This window comes from Bubalus bubalis, chromosome 24 (assembly GCF_019923935.1).
Source record: "Bubalus bubalis isolate 160015118507 breed Murrah chromosome 24, NDDB_SH_1, whole genome shotgun sequence".
Classification (NCBI taxonomy): Eukaryota; Metazoa; Chordata; class Mammalia; order Artiodactyla; family Bovidae; genus Bubalus; species Bubalus bubalis.
The window spans coordinates 30,800,942-30,820,886 of NC_059180.1; the positions used below are offsets into that span (position 1 = coordinate 30,800,942).

The following is a 19,945-nucleotide window of genomic DNA, read 5'->3' on the forward strand; positions in this document are numbered from 1 at the left end:
AGCTGAAACTCCAGTGTATTGTCCACCTGATGTGAAGAGCTGACGCATTTGAAAAGACCCTGATGTTAGGAAAGATTGAAGGCAGGAAGAGAAGGGGATGACAGAGGATGAGATGGTTAGATGGCATCACCGACTCAATGGACATGAGTTTGGGTAAACTCTGGAAGTTGGTGATGGACAGGGAGGCCTGGCGTGCTGTGGTTCACGGGGTCGCCAAGAGTCAGACACGACTGAGTGACTGAACTGAACTGGACTCATTCACTGATGGACATCTGGGTTTCCATGTTTTAACTATGGTGAATAATGCCACTATGAATATTGGTGTACAGATATCTCCTCAAGACCGTACTTTCAACTTTGGGGGGCATATACCCAGAAGTGGAATTGCTGGATCATATGCTAATTCTATTTTTAAGTTTTTGAGGAGACACCATACTGTTTTCCATAGAAGATAGACCACTTGATATGTCTAGTAACAATGTTCAAAGTTAGCAATTTCTCCACATCTTCACCAACACTTGTTATTTTCTGTTTTTTTTTTTGTTTGTTTGTTTGTTTATTGTGACCATCTTAATGGATTTAAGGTGGGTATCCCATTTTGGTTTTTATTTGCATTTCCCTAAAAGATGCTTGCTCCTTGGAAGAAACGCTATGACAAAACTAGACAGCATATTAAAAAGCAGAGACATTACTTTGCCGACAAAGGTCAATCTAGTCAAAGCTGTGGTTCTCCAGTAGTCATGTATGGATGTGAGAGTTGGACTATAAAGAAAGCTGAGCACTAAAGAATTGATGCTTTTGAACTGTAGTGTTGGAGAAGACTCTTGAGAGTCCCTTGGACTGCAAGGAGATCCAACCAGTCAATCCTAAAGGAAATCAATCATGAATATTCATTGGAAGGACTGATGCTGAAGCTGAAGCTCCAATACTTTGACCACCTGATGGGAAGAACTGACTCATTGGAAAAGACCCTGATGCTGGGAAAGATTGAAGGCAGGAGGAGAAGGGAACAACAGAAGATGATGTGATTGGATGGCATCACTGACTCGATAGACATGAGTTTGAGCAAGATCTGGAAGTTGGTGATGGACAGAGAAGCCTAGTGTGCTGCAGTCCATGGGGTCACAAAGAGTTGGACATGACTGAGCGAGTGAACTGAATGACTAGTGACGTTGAGCATCTTCTCACGGGTTTATAGACCATTTTTATATCCTCTTGGAAGGTGTCGCTTCAGACCTTTACCCACTTTTGTGTCAGGTTGTTTGTTGTGGTTGAGTTTTAGGAGTTTTATATATATATATATTCTGGATATTGTGCCTTATCTGATACATAAGTTGAAAATATTTTTCAATTTTTGATAGAAAAATATTTTGGTAGAAAATATTTTGGTAGAAATATTTTGGTATATTTGGTATTTGGTAGAAAAATATTTTGGTAGACAATATTTCTACCATTCTGTAGGTTGCCTTTTTACTCTGTTGATGTCTTTTGGTGTACAAAAGTTTTAATTGTCATGAAGTCTAATTTGTCTATTTTTTTCTTATGTTACCTGTACCAATACATCAACTTTTATATTGAAAAAAAGCTTTTGATTTTTAGCTCTAATCTATTTCTTCCCTAGTCTTTTCCATGTCAATAAATGACATGGCTAACCTTCTACTTGCTCAGATGTCTGGGAATTATGTTTGAATCCTTCCCCTTCGTGTAGTCAATACAGCAAAGATTCCTCTAGTTTATACCTCCTAGATATCTCTTAAATCCTTCTACTTATACCTTCATTTCTTCATTGCCAGTATATAGAAATAAAGTTAATTTTTATATGTTGATTTTTCATACAATAAGCAAGCTAATTTCCCTTATCAATTTTAAGAGGCTTTTTTCTTTCAAGATTTCTTGGGATTCTTCTATGGAGACAGCCATATCTTCTGAGAACAGATGGTTTTATTTCTTCTTTTCCAATCTGTATGCTTTTTATTTATTTTTTCTTACCATATCACACTGGTATGATGTTGCACACAAGTGGTGAAGGCAGACATTCTTCCTGGTTCCTAGTCATAAAGCATTAAGTATATGTTGGCCTTAGGTTTTTTATGGATGTCGTTTATCCAGTGAAGGATGTTTATTTCTCTTCAGCTCAGAGGTTTTATCAATGTATTTTAAGGCTGATCTGAAGACAACAAGATAATCTCTTCTTTGATGAATATTGACAATAATTAGTTACACATTTCATAGTACCACATCATGTTAAAAATTCAAAGTCCATAAATGATATAAATAGTATTTTGTTATCATTTTTATAACATTCTTTACCTCCTGGTTTAATTTTAATTTATTGCATTACATTTTTAAGAAAGGTATTTTAAGCGCATTTTAGCTGTCCACGCTGCCCTTGCCAGTCCCATGCAGAGTGCATGCAGCAGGTGTGTGCTGACCTCCAGTGTCTGTTCGCTCAGTGGGTCTCTGTACCCACTTCTCAGCAGATGCCCTTCATCCAGTTCCAGCCCAGAACAATCCTTCTTCTCTCTTTGAGTCATTTGTTGCAGTTCTTCCTTAGCCAGTGTCTTGTTTTTCTACCTCACTTCCTGTCTTCTTGGTAAAGCACAGAGCCTTGCTTGATAAACATCTCACGGGCTCTCTAGATCCTTGGCCAGGTTTCCATTTTTTTATCCTCCTGGTGCTCGTGAGGTTTGGCTTTGGGCTTTGCTACAATATGGTGACTTCTTGAGGAAGCTGTGCTAAGGTGTGCTATAAGCTATGTTAATTCTAAGGTGGTGGTGGTGTTCTGACCCTAAAGAAAATTCTGACATCCACAAATGAGCATGTTTAGCAAAATGCAGATGTTTTCATTCAACTTGGGTTTTTACCATCTAGAATTTACTCTTTCACTTTGAAATTCTTACCTAAAAATTATTCACATTCCTGGAGAATGTTTTCATTCCTTCAGGAATGATTTTCTTTCCCCTTTTTGGCCACACTGCCTGGCTTCTGGAATCTTAGTTCTCCAACCAGGGATGGAACCCATGCCCCATACAGTGGAAGCATGGAGTCCCAAGCACTGGACCCCCAAGGAAGTGCCAAAAAATGATACACTGATTGCTGTGTGTACACAGTTGGGTTACTGATAAAGAGGGAAGAATTAATACATTCAGGTCTGAGGGTGAAGGGAAGACAGATAACATTTTGCATACCTGTTTGTACCAAAGTCTGGAATCATCATGGTAGGAATTCTTACAGCTGCCCTGAGGTGTGGGGATTTTCATTCCCATTTCTCACATGATGAGGCCAAGGCTTAGAGGACCTGGGTGACTCAGTCAAAGCCACAAGGCTCTTGTAAAGGGCAAGAGCCAAGGTCCAAACCCAAGAGTCATAGACTCCACATCAACACATTGCCTCCAGGTGGGGGTATAGAAAGTCCTGAAAAAGCTGCACAAGAGAGACTCATCTTTTTTTTTTTTTTTCCCTTCAAACTTTAAACTTTTTATTTTGTATTGGGGTATCACTTCAGTTCAGTCGCTTAGTCGTGTCCTATTCTTTGAAGTCCCATGGACTGCAGCATGCCAGGCTTCCCTGTCCATCACCAACTCCTGGAACTCACTCAAACTCTTGTCCATTGAGTTGGTGATGCCATCCATCCTCTGTCATCCCCTTCTCCTCTTGCCCTCAATCTTTCCCAGCATCAGGGTCTTTTCCAATGAGTCAGCTCTTCGCATCAGGTGGCCAAAGTATTGGAGCTTCAGCATCAATCCTTCCAATGAATATTCAGGACTGATTTCCTTAGGATGGACTGGTTTGATATCCTTGTAGCTCAAGGAACTCTCAAGAATCTTCTCTAACACCACAGTTCAAAAGCATCAATTCTTTGGTGCTCAACTTTCTTTACGGTCCAACTCTTACATCCATACATGACTACTGGAAAAACCATAGCTTTGACTAGATGGATCTTTGTCGGCAAAGTAATGTCTCTGCTTTTTAATATGCTGTCTAGGCTGGTCATGGCTTTTTTTTCCAAGGAGCAAGCATCTTTTAATTTCATGGCTGCAGTCACCATCTGCAGTGATTTTGGAGTCCAAGAAAATATGTCAGTGTTTCCATTGTTTCCCAGTCAGTTTTCCATGAAATGATGGAACCACGTGTTTTTGAATGTTGAGTTTTAAGCCAGCTTTTTAACTCTCCTCTTTTACTTTCATCAAGAGGCTTTTCAGTTCCTGTTGCTTTCTGCTGTAATTGTGATGTCATCTGAGTATCTGAGGTTATTGATATTTCTCCCAGCAATCTTGATTCCAGCTTGTGCTTCATCCAGCCTGGTATTTTGCATGATATACTCTGCATATAAGTTAAATAAGCAGGGTGACAATATACAGTCTTGAAGTACTCCTTTCCCAGTTTGGAACCAGTCCATTGTTCCATGTCCAGTTCTGACTGTTGCTTCTTGACTTGCAAACAGATTTCTCAGGACACAGGTAAGGTGGTTTGGTATTCCCATCCCTTTAAGAATTTTCCACAGTTTGTTGTGATCCACATAGTCAAAGGCTTTAGCATAGTAAATGAAGCAGAGGTAGATGTTTTTTTCTGAAATTCTATTGCTTTTTCTATGATCCAGTGGATTTTGGCAATTTGCTCTCTGGTTCCTCTGCCTTTTCTAAATCCGGCTTGAACATCTGGAAGTTCTCGGTTCACATACAGTTGTAGCCTAGCTTGGAGAATTTTGAGCATTACTTTGCTAGTTTGTGAGATGAGTACAATTGTGTGATAGTTTGAACATTCTTTGGCATTGACTTTCTTAGGGACTGGAATGAAAATTGACCTTTTCCAGTCCTGTGGCCACTGCTGCATTTTCCAAATTTGTTGACATATTGAGTGCAGCACTTTCACAGCATCATCTTTGAGAATTTGAAATAGCTTAACTGGAATTACATCACCTCCACTACCTTTGTTCATAGTAATGATTCCTAAGGCCCACTTGACTTCTCACCCCAGAATGTCTGAGTGATCACACCATCATGGTTATCTGTCATGAAGGCCTTCTGTGTGTTCTTGCCACCTCTTCTTAATACTGCTTCTGTTAGGTCCTTTCCATTTCTGTCCTTTATTGTACCATCTTTGCATGAAATGTTCCCTTGGTATCTCTAATTTTCTTGAAGAGATCTCTAGTCTTTCCCATTCTATTGTTTTCCTCTATTTCTTTGCATTGATCACTAAGGAAGGCTTTCTTATCTCTCCTTGCTATTCTTTGGAACTCTGCATTCAAATGGGTATAACTTTCCTTTTCTCCTTTGCCTTTTGCTTCTCTTCTTTTCCCAGCTATTTGTAAGGCCCCCTCAGACAACCATTTTGCCTTTTTGCATTTCTTTTTCTTGGGGATGATTTTGATCACTGCCTCCTGTACAATGTTATGAACCTCCATCTGCAGTTCTTCAAGCACTCTTGTCTATCAAATCTAATCCCTTGAATCTATTTGTTACTTCCACTGTATAAGCATACTGGATTTTATTTAGGTCATACCTAAATGGGTTGGGAAGATCCCCAGAGAAGGGAAAGGCTACCCACTCCAGTGAACCGAGAACTTCCAGATGTTCAAGCTGGATTTAGAAAAGGCAGAGGAACCAGAGAGCAAATTGCCAACATCCATTTGATCATAGAAAAAGCAAGAGAATTTCAGGTTGCAAAGAGTCGGACACAACTGAATGACTATCGCTTTCACTTTCCTTTGGAATATTCTAGTTGTTTTCCCTACTTTTTTCAAATTATGTCTGAATTTGACAATAAGGAGTTCATGATCTGAGCCACAGTCAGCTCCCAGTCTTGTTTTTGCTGACTGTATAGAGCTTCTCCATCTTCAGCTGCAAAGAATATAATCAGTCTGATTTCGGTATTGACAATCTGATGATGTCCACATGTAGAGTTGTCTCTTTTGTTGTTGGAAGAGGGTGTTTTCTGTGACCAGTGTGTAGTCTTGGCAAAATTCTATTAGCCTTTGCCCTGCTTCATTTTGTACTCTAAGGCCATACTTGCCTGTTGTTCCAGGTATCTCTTGACTTCTTGCTTTTACATTCCAGTCCCCTATGATGAAAAGGACATCTTTTTTTGGTGTTAGTTCTAGAAGGTCTTGTAGGTCTTCATAGAACCATTCAGCTTCTTTAGCATTAGTGGTTGGGGCATAGACCTGGATTACTGTGATATTGAATGGTTTACCTTGGAAACAAAGAGAGATCATTCTGTCATTTTTGAGACTGCACCCAAGTACTGCATTTCAGACCCTTTTGTTGACTATGAGGGCTACTCCCTTTCTTCTAAGGATTCTTGCCGATAGTGGTAGATATAATGGTCATCTGAATTTAATTCGCCCATTCCAGTCCATTTTAGTTCACTGATTCCTAACATGTTGATGTTCATTCTTGCCATCTCCTGTTTGACCACTTCCAATTTGCCTTGTTTCATGGACCTAACATTCCAGGATCCTGTTGAATATTGTTCTTTACAGCATTGGACTTTACTTCCATCACCAGTCACATCCACAACTGGCCATTGTTTTCACTTTGGCTCCGTCTCTTCATTCTTTCTAGAGCTATTCCTCTGCCCTTCTCCAGTAGCATATTGGGCACCTACTGACCTGGGGAGTTCATCTTTCAGTGTCCTATCTTTTTGCCTTTTCATACTATTCATGGGGTTCTCAAGGCAAGAATACTGAAATGCTTTACCAGTCCCTTCTCCGGTGGACCACATTTTGACAGAACTCTCCACCATGACTCGTCCTTCTTGGGTGGCCCTACATGGCATGGCCCACAGTTTCATTGAGTTAGACAAGGCTGTGACCCCTGTGAGCAGTTTGGTTATTTTTTTGTGATTGTGGTTTTCATTATGTTTGCCCTCTGATGGATAAGGATAAGAGGCAGTATTGGGGTGTAGCTGATTAACAATGTTGTGATGGTTTCAGGTGGATAGCTGGAGGACTCAGCCATACATAGACATGTATCCATTCTCCTCCCAGCACCCCTCTCATCCAGGCGGGCACATAACATTGAGTAGAGTTCCATGTGCTATACAATAGGTCGTTGTTGGTTATCCATTTTTAATGTAGCAGTGTGTACATGACCTTCCCAAATTCCCTAATTATCCCTTCCCCCTGGCAAACACGAGTTCATTTTCTAAGTCTGTGAGTATTTCTGTTTTGTAAGTAAGTTCATTTGTGTCATTTCTTTTTAGATTCCAAGTATAAGGAATGTCATACGATATTTCTCCTGCTCAGTCTGACTTGTTTTGTTTAGTATGACACTCCGTTTTCATCCATGTTGCTACAAATCACGTTATTTCATTCTGTTTTATGATTGAGTAATACTCCATTGTATGTGTGTATATACACACACCACATCTTCTTTATCCATTGAGAGACTCGTTTCTGATTGAGAGGATCCAGGGAAGATGGGCTTCCTGTGTTTTAACAGGTTATTGGGGATTATTTGTGATTGTCCAAGAGCAGCATCCTTCTGGAGTTTGGAAACAAACAGACACTATTATTATGTATATTTCACAGCTATTGAAATATACCTATTATTATGTATGATTCACAGCTCTTCACTATAAATTGCTTTCTAGACAAGGCCTCCGTTCCAAGTTTTGAATCAAGTCGTTTGTTTGAGGTGCTCACTTTGAACTTCTCTGTGCGTGCTCATTAACTGCTTAAACATTCTTTGTGTCTGGCTTAGGCCGTGTGTAAAGCACTGTGATGAAATGTCTTTTGAAAATCAAGAACGGGAGAGATTCTGCACTCTGGTGTATTATAAAGTCCTCGTCCCTGTGGATCAGGGTGCTGTAATGAGAGCCCACACTCATAGCTGGAGCGCCAAGTTCAAGTCCCTCACTGGTTGTCAACTGAGTTAATACTCGAACAGTTTTCAGAACAGTGCCTAACCTGAAGTAAGCACTCAGTAAATATTGGCTAGCACTGAGCATCAGAAAATATCCCCAAGTCAATGGAAAGGAGACAGTTGTGGTGGCTTTGGAGTCTTTTAGGAAATGGGTTATGAAAAGTAGTAATAAATTGCTCTTGATTCATAGAGTCCTTTTGAGATGGTTTATCCCATTCGAAGTCATAAAGGATTCATCCTCTGTAACCAGCAGTCTGTTCACCTGGGAAAAGAACTGACCATTGGGGTCTTAGAGGGCATTAGAATCAACACAGCACAGTCCAAGGTCAGCTAACATCAGTCAATGACCTCTTCAAATCAGGAGCCTCAGGGTCAGGCCAGACTAGTGACGAGGCAGATGCTGGCTACAGGCAAATCCCCAGCACCAACCAGGGAGAGGCTTCCTGGTCCCCAGTGTCAGGCAGGACCTGCTTTTCTCCTCTCCTGAGCTCTTACTGTGGGTCAGCCAGCCTTTCTCCAGAAAATTCCACTCACCCCAAGATTGGGATCCAGTGGAAATACAGCCACCTGACTGGCCTCCCCCCAGAATCTTCTTTCATCCTTAGGATCCCAGAGCTAAGGATTTTTTTAAATTCTTTTTTTTAATGAAAATAATAAGCTTTTAAAATTCTAATTCTTTTTTAAAAATTAATTAATTAATTTTTGGCTGTGCTGGTCTTTGTTGCTGCACAGGCTTTTCTCTAGTTGTGGGGAGCAGGGGCTGCTCTCTAGTTTTGGTGTGAGGGTTTCTCATTGTGATGGCCTCTCTTCTTGCAGAACATAGGCTCCAGGGCACACGGGCTTCAGTTATTGCAGCATGTGGGCTCAGTAGTTGCAGTCCCCGGCCTCTAGAGCACAGGCTAAATAGTTGTCAGGCACAGGCTTAGTTGTTCCACAGCATGTGGAATATTCCCAGACCAGGTATCAAGCCCATGTCTCCTGCATTGGCAGACAGATTCTTTACCCCTGAGCCACCAGGGAAGCCCTAAAATTTAATTCTTTTTTAAAATGAAAATGATACATAAGCTTGCAAAAAGTCAGGAAGAAAGGAAGGAACTTTTAAAATATAGTATAAAGGGGTTTAAACCAAATATGAAAGTTCCCTTCACTTCCCACTTCTGTTTCCTAGCTTTAACTGGAGTTAATAGTTTCCTTTGTATCTTTGGAAAAGTTGTATCCATAAGATATGATATATGTATAAGCCTTTCTAAAACGTGTATAATTTTTACCCCTCCATGTCTTTCCTTTTTAATTTAATTTATATTACACATCTTTCCAGAACATCAATATAGATCTACCTGTTTCTCTTTTTTTAATGTATTTTATTAGAATTAAACATAAAAATATTTCTGTGAGATATGGGAATTCTGAACTCTGAAGCATCTAACAACATAGCTAAAAGTAAGTGAATACCAGACTTCGCAGAATTATAAGGAGAAATGGACTGATCCATAATTACGGTGGGACCTAACCAAGTCTTTCAGAAACTGATATAGATTCAATAGGCCAAAAGCAAAGAATAATGACATAGAAGATTTGAATCACCCCATTAACACATTTGATTGAGTGGAAATATGAGGGACTCCATGTTCAACAGTTAGAGAATGCACATTCTTCACATACTCTCATGGGATATTTAGAAAAACAGGCCTATACTTGGCCATAAAGGAAATCTCAGGGCTTCCCAGGTGACTTAGTAAAGAATCCACCTGCCAAGCAGGAGATGTGGGTCTGATCCCTGGGTTGAGAAGATCCCCTGGAGGAGGAAACGACAACGCACTCCAGTACTCTTGCCTGGGAAATCCCATAGTGTCACAAAGAGTCAGACACGACTTAGTGACCCAACAGCAAAGGAAATTTCACTACTGCTGATCTCCTTGTGGTTGTAATTGCTGAGATGACTGTCTTTTCCCTCTCTTGCCTGAGTTGGCTCTCTCTCTCTCTCTCTCTCTCTCTAAGTCATGTCCAACTGTTCCGTGACCCCACGGAGGTCGGTAGCCCAACAGGCTCTGGTTAGTTCTAGCAGTTCCTATTTCACACCTGCCTTTTTCCTGACCTTCTAGACTCTACTTCTGCTTTATGGTCTGAGCTGTAATTGCTTTGTAAAGATTTTTCTGCTTTCTTTTTAATTCATGATGGAAATGGAGTGCAGGGTATAATTTCCATCTGCTCGTGGCAGGATTCTTCAGGTGAGGTTTTAATCCTGCCTTGTGAAGGCGGGCCGCTTTCTTTCACTGTTTCTCTGTCTTTGCAGGATGCTGAGCTTTTCCCGAGGACGATCAGGGATTCTGTTCTTTCCCCACTCTAGTTTTCTCCATCATTTTTAGTACTATCTGATACAGATAGGTGTGCTGCTATAATTCACTTGACAGAATATCTGACTGACCAGTTTGAAAGGAAGGGTTTGTGTCTCTGACTCACACCTCACCCAGGTAACTAAGTCAGTACCTTACACATCATGGGTACTCAGTAAATATTTGTTGAATAAATTAGCACAAAAAGAAACAGATCCGAGGTTAAATTGGTCATTTCAAAACCCATGTATTAAGGCTTTAAAACATTATTACAGGGAGTGTGGAAGCCAGGAAGCTGAGGGAGGGGGGAACCTCACTCTTTGTCCAAACAGTCATCTCTGTGATGACTCTGGAGTCCCAGGGGGAATGTGCTTCACCTTAGGGCACTGAGCCTCTGCACTCTTAGACACCGTTGTGTGCGTGTGTGTGTGGTAAGTCACTTCAGTCGTATCCAACTCTTTGCAACCCTGTGGACTGTAGCCTGCCAGGCTCCTCTATCCATGGGATTCTCCAGGCAAGAGTACTGGAGTGGGTTGCCATGCCTTCCTCCAGGGGATCTTCCCAACCCAGAGATCGAACCCGCGTCTTTCTGTGGCTCCTGTACTGCAGGCAGACTCTTTACTACTGAGCTACCTGGGAAGCCCCTAGACACTGTCAGTAGAATATAAAATACGTCTTCCTCCATAAGAGGGGGGTTTGGCAGGATGCACAGGCCAGTTGATATAGTCATTTGGATTCAAAAATTTTTCCCATAAAGGTGGTCACACAGTCTGCAGAGTCATGTGTATTGTGAAAAAGAAAAAGAAAAATACCTGTTGTTGGAAATTAGCATTCACAACTGTGTCCACACACCTCAGGGGTGCAGTTGATGACCCCTTGAAGCAGGGCAGAAACTATTTCTATTTATTTTCTAAATAAAAGATAGAAATTCAGCTTCACTAATATTTACAATAAGAATGAGCCTGCACCATCAGCTCAGTCAGCAACCTTGGGTCGGTTAGTCACCTAGCTGCTGAATGTCCATGGGAAGGGGGACAGAGGTTCCCCACCTCACATGTTCGTTTGTTTTTAGCATGACTGCTCTTTGCGGTTTCCATGGGTCTCGTTGAGTGGATTTCTAGATTATTCTCTCTTATTTGATGTTAGCAAAGGCAGGAACAGCCTCGGCCGTTTCAGAACAGGGCCCTCTCTTGCAGGGAGGCCCTGGAGGAAGGAGCAGACAGAGGACCTACAGCGGGTGCTCAGGACCGTGGACAGCGACATCCCACTGGTGCTGGTCAGCGGCAACCACGACGTGGGCAATATCCCCACCCCCGAGACCATCGCGGAGTTCCAGCGGACTTGGGGAGACGACTACTTCAGCTTCTGGGTCGGGGGTGTCCTGTTCCTCGTTCTCAACTCCCAGTTCCTGTACGACGCCTCCAGGTGCCCCGCCCTGAAGCAGGAGCATGACCACTGGCTGGACCAGCAGCTGCGCACCGCAGGGCAGCGCGCCTGCCGGCACGCCGTGGTCTTCCAGCACATCCCGCTCTTCCTGCAGAGCATCGGCGAGGACGACGACTACTTCAACCTCACCAAGTCCGTGCGGAAGGAGATGGCAGACAAGTTCGTGGAGGCAGGTAAGCCCGGGGCTGCGGGGAGGGGGCGGGGCGGGGGGAGACACTGGTCTGGAGAGGAGGCGTCCAGATCCTTCTCCAGGCAGAGGGGAGAGAGGGCGGGGCCTTGGACCGAACTGGGTTCTCACCCAGCTCTGCCACTGGTGGCCGCGTGACCTTAGCCTGCGAGCCTCAGCTTCCTCGTCTGTCAAGTAGAACAGCGGAGGCAGCTCTCGCAGGATGGCTGTGACGCTTCAGTGAGAAGACGGCCCCGACTGCGTTAGAGCAGCCCGCTAGCTGAGGCTGAACTGTAACTGCTCACTGCTGAGAATGGGGACCCTGAAGGCTGGGGGTATGGGAGGGGTGTCTGAGTGTGGCTGTAGGTACCCCAGGCGAAGGCAGGGGCCAGGGTTATCTTTTCTTATTGCTCTGGGAAGGAGGAATTTGCCCAGGGGCAGACGATGTTTTCAGAGCCACACTTCCTAACAGGATTAGATGGAACCCAGGGAAATCCTGGGATGTGGCTACAGAGCAGGTCAGGGAGCCTCATCCCTGTTCCTTTATGAGGTGGACCGAGTTCTCCTCCAGAAGCAGATGAAGAAATCTATTTAGTTTGATCTTACCTTGCTATGAATTTCAAGTAATCAAACACATGACAGGTACTCGTGTGCACGCACACACACACAAAATGAAGATGCCCTACCACCGAAGATCTCCAGTCCCGGTGGCGCCGTGTGCCTCACCAGCCCGCACAGCTCATTTCTCCTCCCGGGAGCCCCTGCGGTTTTCCTTTCCTGAGAAATGGCGCATTCTCAGCTCATTCCCTGAATTACCAGTGACTTGGCAGGATTCCAGTTGTGACAACTGTTAGGTCTCGTTTTGGCCCTAATGCCTCCTTTCAGATCCTTCCAAGAGTGTACTTCATCAAGTCCTTCTAAAATTTAAATACATTCTTTTATTTGCTAGAGTGTAGGGAGAAGGATTCATGGCAAACAGATGGGGAAACAGTGGAAACAGTGGCTGACTTTATTTTTCTGGGCTCCAAAATCACTGCAGATGGTGGTTGCAGCCATGAAATTAAAAGATGCTTACTCCTTGGAAGGAAAGTTATGACCAACCTAGACAGCATATTAAAAAGCAGAGACATTACTTGGCCAACAAAGGTCCATCTAGTCAAGGCTATGGTTTTTCCAGTGGTCATGTATGGATGTGAGAGTTGGACTGTGAAGAAAGCTGAGCGCTGAAGAATTGATGCTTTAGAACTGTGGTGTTGGAGAAGACTCTTGAGAGTCCCTTGGACTGCAAGGAGATCCAACCAGTCCATCCTAAAGAAGATCGGTCCTGGGTGTTCATTGGAAGAACTGATGTTGAAGTTGAAACTCCAGTACTTTGGCCACCTGATGCGACGAGCTGACTCACTGGAAAAGACCCTGGTGCTGGGAAAGATTGAGGGCAGGAGGAGAAGGGGACGACAGAGGATGAGATGGTTGGATGGCATCACCGACTTGATGGACATGGGTTTGGGTGAACTCCGGGAGATGGTGATGAACAGGGAGTCCTGGCATGCTGCAGTTCATGAGGTCGCAAAGACTCGGACATGACTGAGCGACTGAACTGAACTGAACTGAGGGAGAAGGAAGTGGTCTGACCCAGTAGCAAACATTCATTAAAAAAAAAAAATCCCTATCTAGTGGGAAGCTGCTATATAACACAGGGAGCCCAGCCTGGGGTTTTGTGATGACCTGGAGGGGTGGGAGGCTCAAGAAGGAAGGTGTATATCTATCTATCTATCTATCTATATATAATTATGACTCATTCACCTTGTTGTATGGCTGAAACCAACACAACATTATAAAGCAGTTATCCTCCAATTAAAATAAATAAGATCAGGAAAAAAGGGAAAAAAATAAAAATACCACCTCACAATAAACTGTAACCCACCAGGCTCCTCTGTTCATGGGATTTCCCAGGCAAGAATGGTAGAGTGGGTAGCCATTCCCTTCTCCAGGGGATCTTCCCCACTCAGGGATTGAACCAGGGTCTCCTGCATTGGCGTGCAGATTCTTTACCATCTGAGCCACCAGGGAAGCCCATATAATTATGATTCATTCGTGTTATTGTGTGGCAGAAACCAGCACAACATTGTAAAGCAGTTATCTTCCAATTAAGATAAAACAAGATCAGAAAAAAGAGGGGAAAAATAAAAACACTGCCTCACAATAAAAGCCTTTATGACATGAAAAAAAAAAAAAAACAACTCCTGACGCTCTTTTCATCTTTGAGCATTAAATGTGTTCACATTTACTTGCAGAAAGGACAATAGGCCTTTCTCTCTTTTCGAGACATTTTACAAAAAGCTTGCATAATTGGCGACATTTTCCAACTGTTCCATGGAGATGAAGTTGGAAAACTTCTATTAAGGCCTTTGAAATTTTCTGCCGTGCTTGAGTTGGTGCAGAGAACTGTTGCTGATGACAAGGAAATGAAGTGTCAAGATGGCAGCAGCACCCCCACAGAAACCGCTTTGAGAGAGTAGTGCCAGTGAGAGCACTTCATGGCACTGAAACGATCCCTCTCATGTCAAATGTTAAACCATGCAAATACCATCCCCCTGGCTGCTCTTTGTCCTCTGTCCTTGTCACCCACACCCTTGAGTGGCGTGTGGTTCTGAGTTTCTCGTCCTTCGTAGGACGAGCACGGGCAGCCCATGAACACCCCCAGATACTGAGGGCTGGAGACACTTCCAAAGAGAGAGCCCTGCCCCCCAACTCTCACTGGGCCTCCTTGAGGAAAGCCTGCTGCCCACCCACCAGGAACCCCAGACGGTGGCATTGAGTCTGGGATGCACCAGCCTCCTCGCGCGTCAGGGCTGCAGCTCCCCCGAGCTCCGGGAGGGCTTGACGGTGCACCCAGAGCTGGCCTGTGTCTCAGGAGTGGGCTCCAATTGCCCCAGCCCACGGAGACCGATGTACCACCAGAAGAGCACTGTATTAATTTGGAGCAGGGCGGAATCCGTCCACCTCACCCCAGCAGGGCAATCTCTCCCTGTAGGCCGAACAACATGGAAGGTCAGGTTATAAGCAGAGTTACGATCTTGCTAAGCACAAGACAGAGCAGGCGAACTGGTTTTCTTACTTGCTCTTTTTTTTAAAAAAATTGAAGTATAATTGACTTACAATGTTGTGTTCGTTTCAGGTATCTAACATTGTGATTCAGTATTTTGGGGGCCTATACTGCACTATAAGTTACTGCAGGATATTGGATATAATTCCCTGTTCTGTGCAGTGTATCTGCATTACTTATTCCTTTCATATATGATGGTTTGTCTCTGTTAATCCCATACCCCCTAATTTGTCCCTCCCCCACCCTCTTTCCCTTTTGGTAACGCAAGTTTGTTTATTGTGTCTGTAAGTCTGTTTCTGATTTGCATATACATCCATTTGTATTATTTTTTAGATTCCACATACATGTGATATCATATTGTATTTGTCTTTCTCTGACTTATTTCACCGGGCATAATAGTCTTTAGCTTCATTCACATTGCTGCTGATGGTAGTGTTTCTTTTTTATGGCTGAGTAGTATTCCATTGTGTGTGTGTGTGTGTGTATGTGTGTGTGTGTGTGTGTTTGTATGTGTATGTATATGCCACGTCTTCTTAATCGAATCATCTGTCGCTGGGCACTTGAGTTGCTTCTTACGTCTTGGCTGTTGTTAATAATCTTATCAGCTCTTAATGGCATCTGGCACGGGAACCCTGGTGGGTTCACCTCTAGTTTTGGGCCTCGTTGCTCAGGAAGACTGATACCTCCTGTGCCTTTAATCCTACCTCTTTAATATCTCTCCAGCCTGTCCGCTTCTTGAGGCCCTCACTGCCTGGCACCTGGGTTGTAGCAATAGTGCTGAGTTCCCGGCCCACTCTTGCTCCATCCTGGCCCATTCTCCACCTATAGCCAGATGGGTGTGTAGCCCCACAGCATCCACCCTTCTGAGGCCCCTCACCCTTCACCACCGTCTCTGCCTCTTCCATTTCATCAGGCCAGTGCCATCTCACCTTCTGCACAAGGTGTCCCCAGCCCCACCCGCTGGGTTCTTCTCCAGCTTCCCTTGTTTCCAGCGCATTTGTAGGTGTTGAAGCCCCCCTAGACTCTGAGCTCCTTGAGTGCAGGGGAGGCCTGGCCCAGGTCTTAGCTCGTAATGAATGCTTCATTGGTGTTTGTGGAAGGAGTGAAGAACTGGACCTCTGCCTCAGGCTCCTTCCCTCAGTGGCCGACCGGCCCAGTGGCTGATCTGTCCAGCTCGTTTCTCTGTTTAGCACCCACCATGTGCCTGCTGGAAGGCCAGGTCCTGCTCCGTGGAGCTCCTGCATGCAGCCTCTGCATGTTGTGTTCCAAATGTTGGGCAAGTGTTCTAAGTTTGATCCTCCCGTCTTGGGTGAGGCCATGCGTGTGACTGTGTTCTGACCCCCATTCTTGCTTTCCAGGTTCACCTCGCAGTCGATTGCTCTCCTCCCGAGTGGCCCCTTGCTATTCCACCAGGCAACCCCTTCATGTGTGAACAGGCTGCTCTTCTTGGTCACTGGCCTTGCATTCTTCCCCTAGACCTGCTCAACCAGGGAGAAGCAGAAAGAAGGGTGCCCTTCCTGCAGTCACCTGCCAGTTGACATGGCTTCTCAAACCAGGCTTTTTGCCTAATGACCTTTCAAACTCAGAACAAGCCACAGGCACCGCTGGGCAGAGATATAGATCAGATGTAGTCGCAGCTCCATGGCAGCCTGCATGGCCTCCTGGGTTTGGGAGCACAGGTAGGTGGGCTGCCATGGGGAATGCAGGCCCCCACGACTCAGTGATGCAGGAGATCGCTCAGGTCACAGCCACGTGATTCTGGAACTCATTTCGGAAAGCCAGCAGTTCAAGTGACATTTTGTGAAATTCATTAACTTAAAGACCATGATCAAATTGGGGGTGATGATGACAGATGGTATTTAATACTGCTCCAGCTTTTTTATCCCCCACAGCAATATTATTCCCAAATACTATTCCAGTCTCATTTATCTCCATGTGCTAAAATGCCAGTCCTCAAAAATATGTCAAAAGCTCATCAGAATATCAGGGTAGTTTTTAATTATGATAATTGTGTTGTTATAAAATATCCTTTTAAAGAGCACACCCCTCCTCAAACCACCACTGGGAGGTAACACCCAGCTTCCTTCCAGCAAGCTTAATGAATAATTCTGAATCATTGTGTGGGATGAATAAATGATTTAATAATGAGCATCAACAATCATCTCACATTGTGGCATTAATTTCCTAAGTGGGATGAGGTAAATGAGGAGGAGGGGTGTCGCTATACAACAGGCCACCGCCTGTGTAGGGATGTGCTCCGTGAATCAAAGCCTTGAGCTTCCGAGCTCAGGTTGCCCTAGAAACGGATGCATTCTGTTTCTCCTTTTGAAGCTCAAAAAAAAGAAAAAAAAAAAAAGTCTTTGTATGATCTGGAAAAGTTATCAGTAGCCAGGACAAATAAACAGTTTCCAGGGCAGGACAGTTGCACAGGTGTGAAGCGGCACTGTTATTTCCCGTCTTCGTTCGCTCTGCCTGAGGATAGTTGATTTCATCACATCCACAGGACGTAGAAATTAGTCTTCCCCTTGATTCACCTTGGGGCTTCCCTTGTGGCTCAGCTGGTAAAGAATCTGCTTGCAATATGGGAGACCTGGGTTCGATCCCTGGGTTGGGAAGATCCCCTGGAGAAGGGAAAGGCTACCCACTGCAGTATTCTGGCCTGGAGAATTCCATGGACTGTATAGTTTATGAGTTCACAAAGAGTCAGACACAATTGAGCAACTTTCACTTTCTTTCACTTAATTCACCTGATACTTCATTGGAGTTGCAAGGGCAGTAGATGATAGATTCTTAGTCGAGACTCTTGGCCATTGTCTGTATCCCTTATGCCTTTTTCAGCAGAGAGTTAATGTGTGACCCAGTTAATAACAGATTTTAATTTAAAGACTAAATCTTTAAAAAGAAAAAAAAATGTCTAGCTCTTTCACTGACCCTGCTGTGCTTGATGTCTTGATACCTTTTCTTTTCTCCATTCTCCACACAGAGATTAGAACTGTGTAGCAGAAAGCCCAGAGCAAATTTGGCAATTATGAAAAATTCCAATAAGTTGATCTTTCCTATAAAAGTTAATGAGTAATTTCACAGAATTATAGTTTCATCTCTATTTATGCAAGAAAAAAAAAACTGGAGAGAGAGAGATCTTAGCCCATGTAATATTATGGTTTTAGAATTTCAAAGTTTTAAAGAACAAAAAGGTCAGATTTCCAGGGTCTGCTTCATAGGAAAAATGAAACATCAAACCCTGCTCTGATATCTAATACTGGGTTGTATTGAAATTATTTCTTTCCATCCTGATTCCTCCAGAAAATGGAGTCCCAGCTTTGTTCATCTCTATAAACCCAGCTCCTAGCCAAGATTATCACTTAGTAGCCACTCAGTAAGTAAACATGAAATTGAGTTAAACTTGATTCACATTTACCCATCAGTGGAATCATAGGTAATGTGCATATTATCTCTTGATTGGTATTTACCAGCAAATTTGCCCTGCACATGGTCAGACAGTGAACATTTTGGGCTGTGGTCTCTGTAAAGTGTTCGTTGTATCTGACTCTTTGTGACCCCATGAACTGTATGGAGCCTGCCAGGCTCCTCTGTCCATGGGATTCTCCAGGCAAGAATAGTGGATTGGGTTGTTGTTCCCGTCTCCAAGGGATCTTCCCAACCCAGGGATCGAACCCAGGTCTCCTGCATTGCAGGCAGATTCTTTACCATCTGAGCCACCAGGGAAGCCCTGCAGTCTCTGTAGCGACTACTCAACTTGGCCTCTGTAACATGCAAATAGCCACCAGTGGTACATCAGCAAGTGAGTGTGACTGGATTCCAGTAAAACTTTATTTACACAAACAGGAGGTGGGCCTGAAGGCCATAGATTTCCCATCCTTGGCTTAGAGAAGTGTTCCCAGTACAGCGTGAGACCCTTTCTCTCCCCAGGACCTTGTCTGCAACATGCACACATCTAATTCCAGTCTGCTTCAGGTCACAACTGCCAGGTCACTGAAGAGCCTGCCCAGAAGGGGCCCAGGCTCCTCAGTGGAGGGCCTGCCTGGGCGCGGCTCATCCTGCTGGAGGCCCAGGGTGTGGGGGGGTGGGGGAGGGTTCCCGGGCCACTTACATGCTTCTGTAACATGTGTTAGGAAAAAACTGTAACTAGCTCATCAAGTGAAAGAAAAATAACATGCCCAGTAGCACGGGTAATAGGCAGGTAAGGCCGAATTTGTGATGGTGGTACAAGGGGTGACGGGTTCTCAAGGGTGGGGTGCCCGAGGCCCTATAACCTCACAGGTCAGCGGGCAGGCTGTGGCTTCAGACAGACCTGCACTCAAGTCCTTTGGTGCCACCCCCCAGCCGAGTTGTTGTTGTTGTTTAGCCGCTAAGTCTTGTCTGACTCTTTGCGACCCCATGGACTGTAGCCCACCAGGCTCCTCTGCCCATGGGATTTCCCAGGCGAGGATACTAGAATGGGTTGCCATTTCCTTCTCCAGGGGATCTTCCCGACCCAGGTTTGAACCCAGGTCTCCCGCACAGACAGATGGATTCTTTACCACTGAGCCACCAAGAAAGCCCATTCCCCAGCAAAATGGCTTCCCGTAATCTGCTGAACATCTTTCTGCCTTAGTTTGCTGCTGCTGCTGCTGCTAAATCACTTCAGTTGTGTCCGACTCTGTGCTACCCCATAGACGGCAGCCCACCAGACTCCCCCGTCCCTGGGATTCTCCAGGCAAGAACGCTGGAGTGGGTTGCCATTTCTTTCTCCAGTGCATGAAAGTGAAAAGTGAAAGTGAAGTCACCCAGTCGTGTCCGACTCTTCAGGACCCTATGGACTGCAGCCTATCAGGCTCCTCCGTCCACGGGATTTTCCAGGCAAGAGTACTGGAGTGGGGTGCCATCGCCTTCTCCGTGCCTTAGTTTACTCCCATGTTAAATGGGGCTACTCATCCCAGCCTCACAGGTGTCCCTCACACAGGGTTGGTGTGAGAATCAGGTAAAGGGAGGCGTGTGTAAGAGCACGCAGCACCATGCCTAGGACGCG

General features: G+C 44.4%; 1 protein-coding gene across 5 annotated transcripts in view; it reads left to right on the forward strand.

The window, feature by feature from the left end:
* The window catches only part of CPPED1 (calcineurin like phosphoesterase domain containing 1), a 136,429-nt gene that overhangs the window by 90,134 nt on the left and 26,350 nt on the right, over positions 1-19,945 (forward strand). For 3 of the 5 annotated variants that reach the window (XM_006073639.4, XM_025275606.3, XM_044936340.2), the window contains exon 3: positions 11,395-11,817. The exons of 1 other annotated variant lie outside the window; for it this stretch is intronic. In XM_006073639.4, coding sequence (XP_006073701.2) covers positions 11,395-11,817 — 423 coding nt within the window. Of the gene's footprint in view, positions 1-11,394; positions 11,818-16,274; positions 17,419-19,945 lie in introns of those variants that run through there. One more of the 5 variants, XM_044936339.2, reaches the window with a different exon arrangement.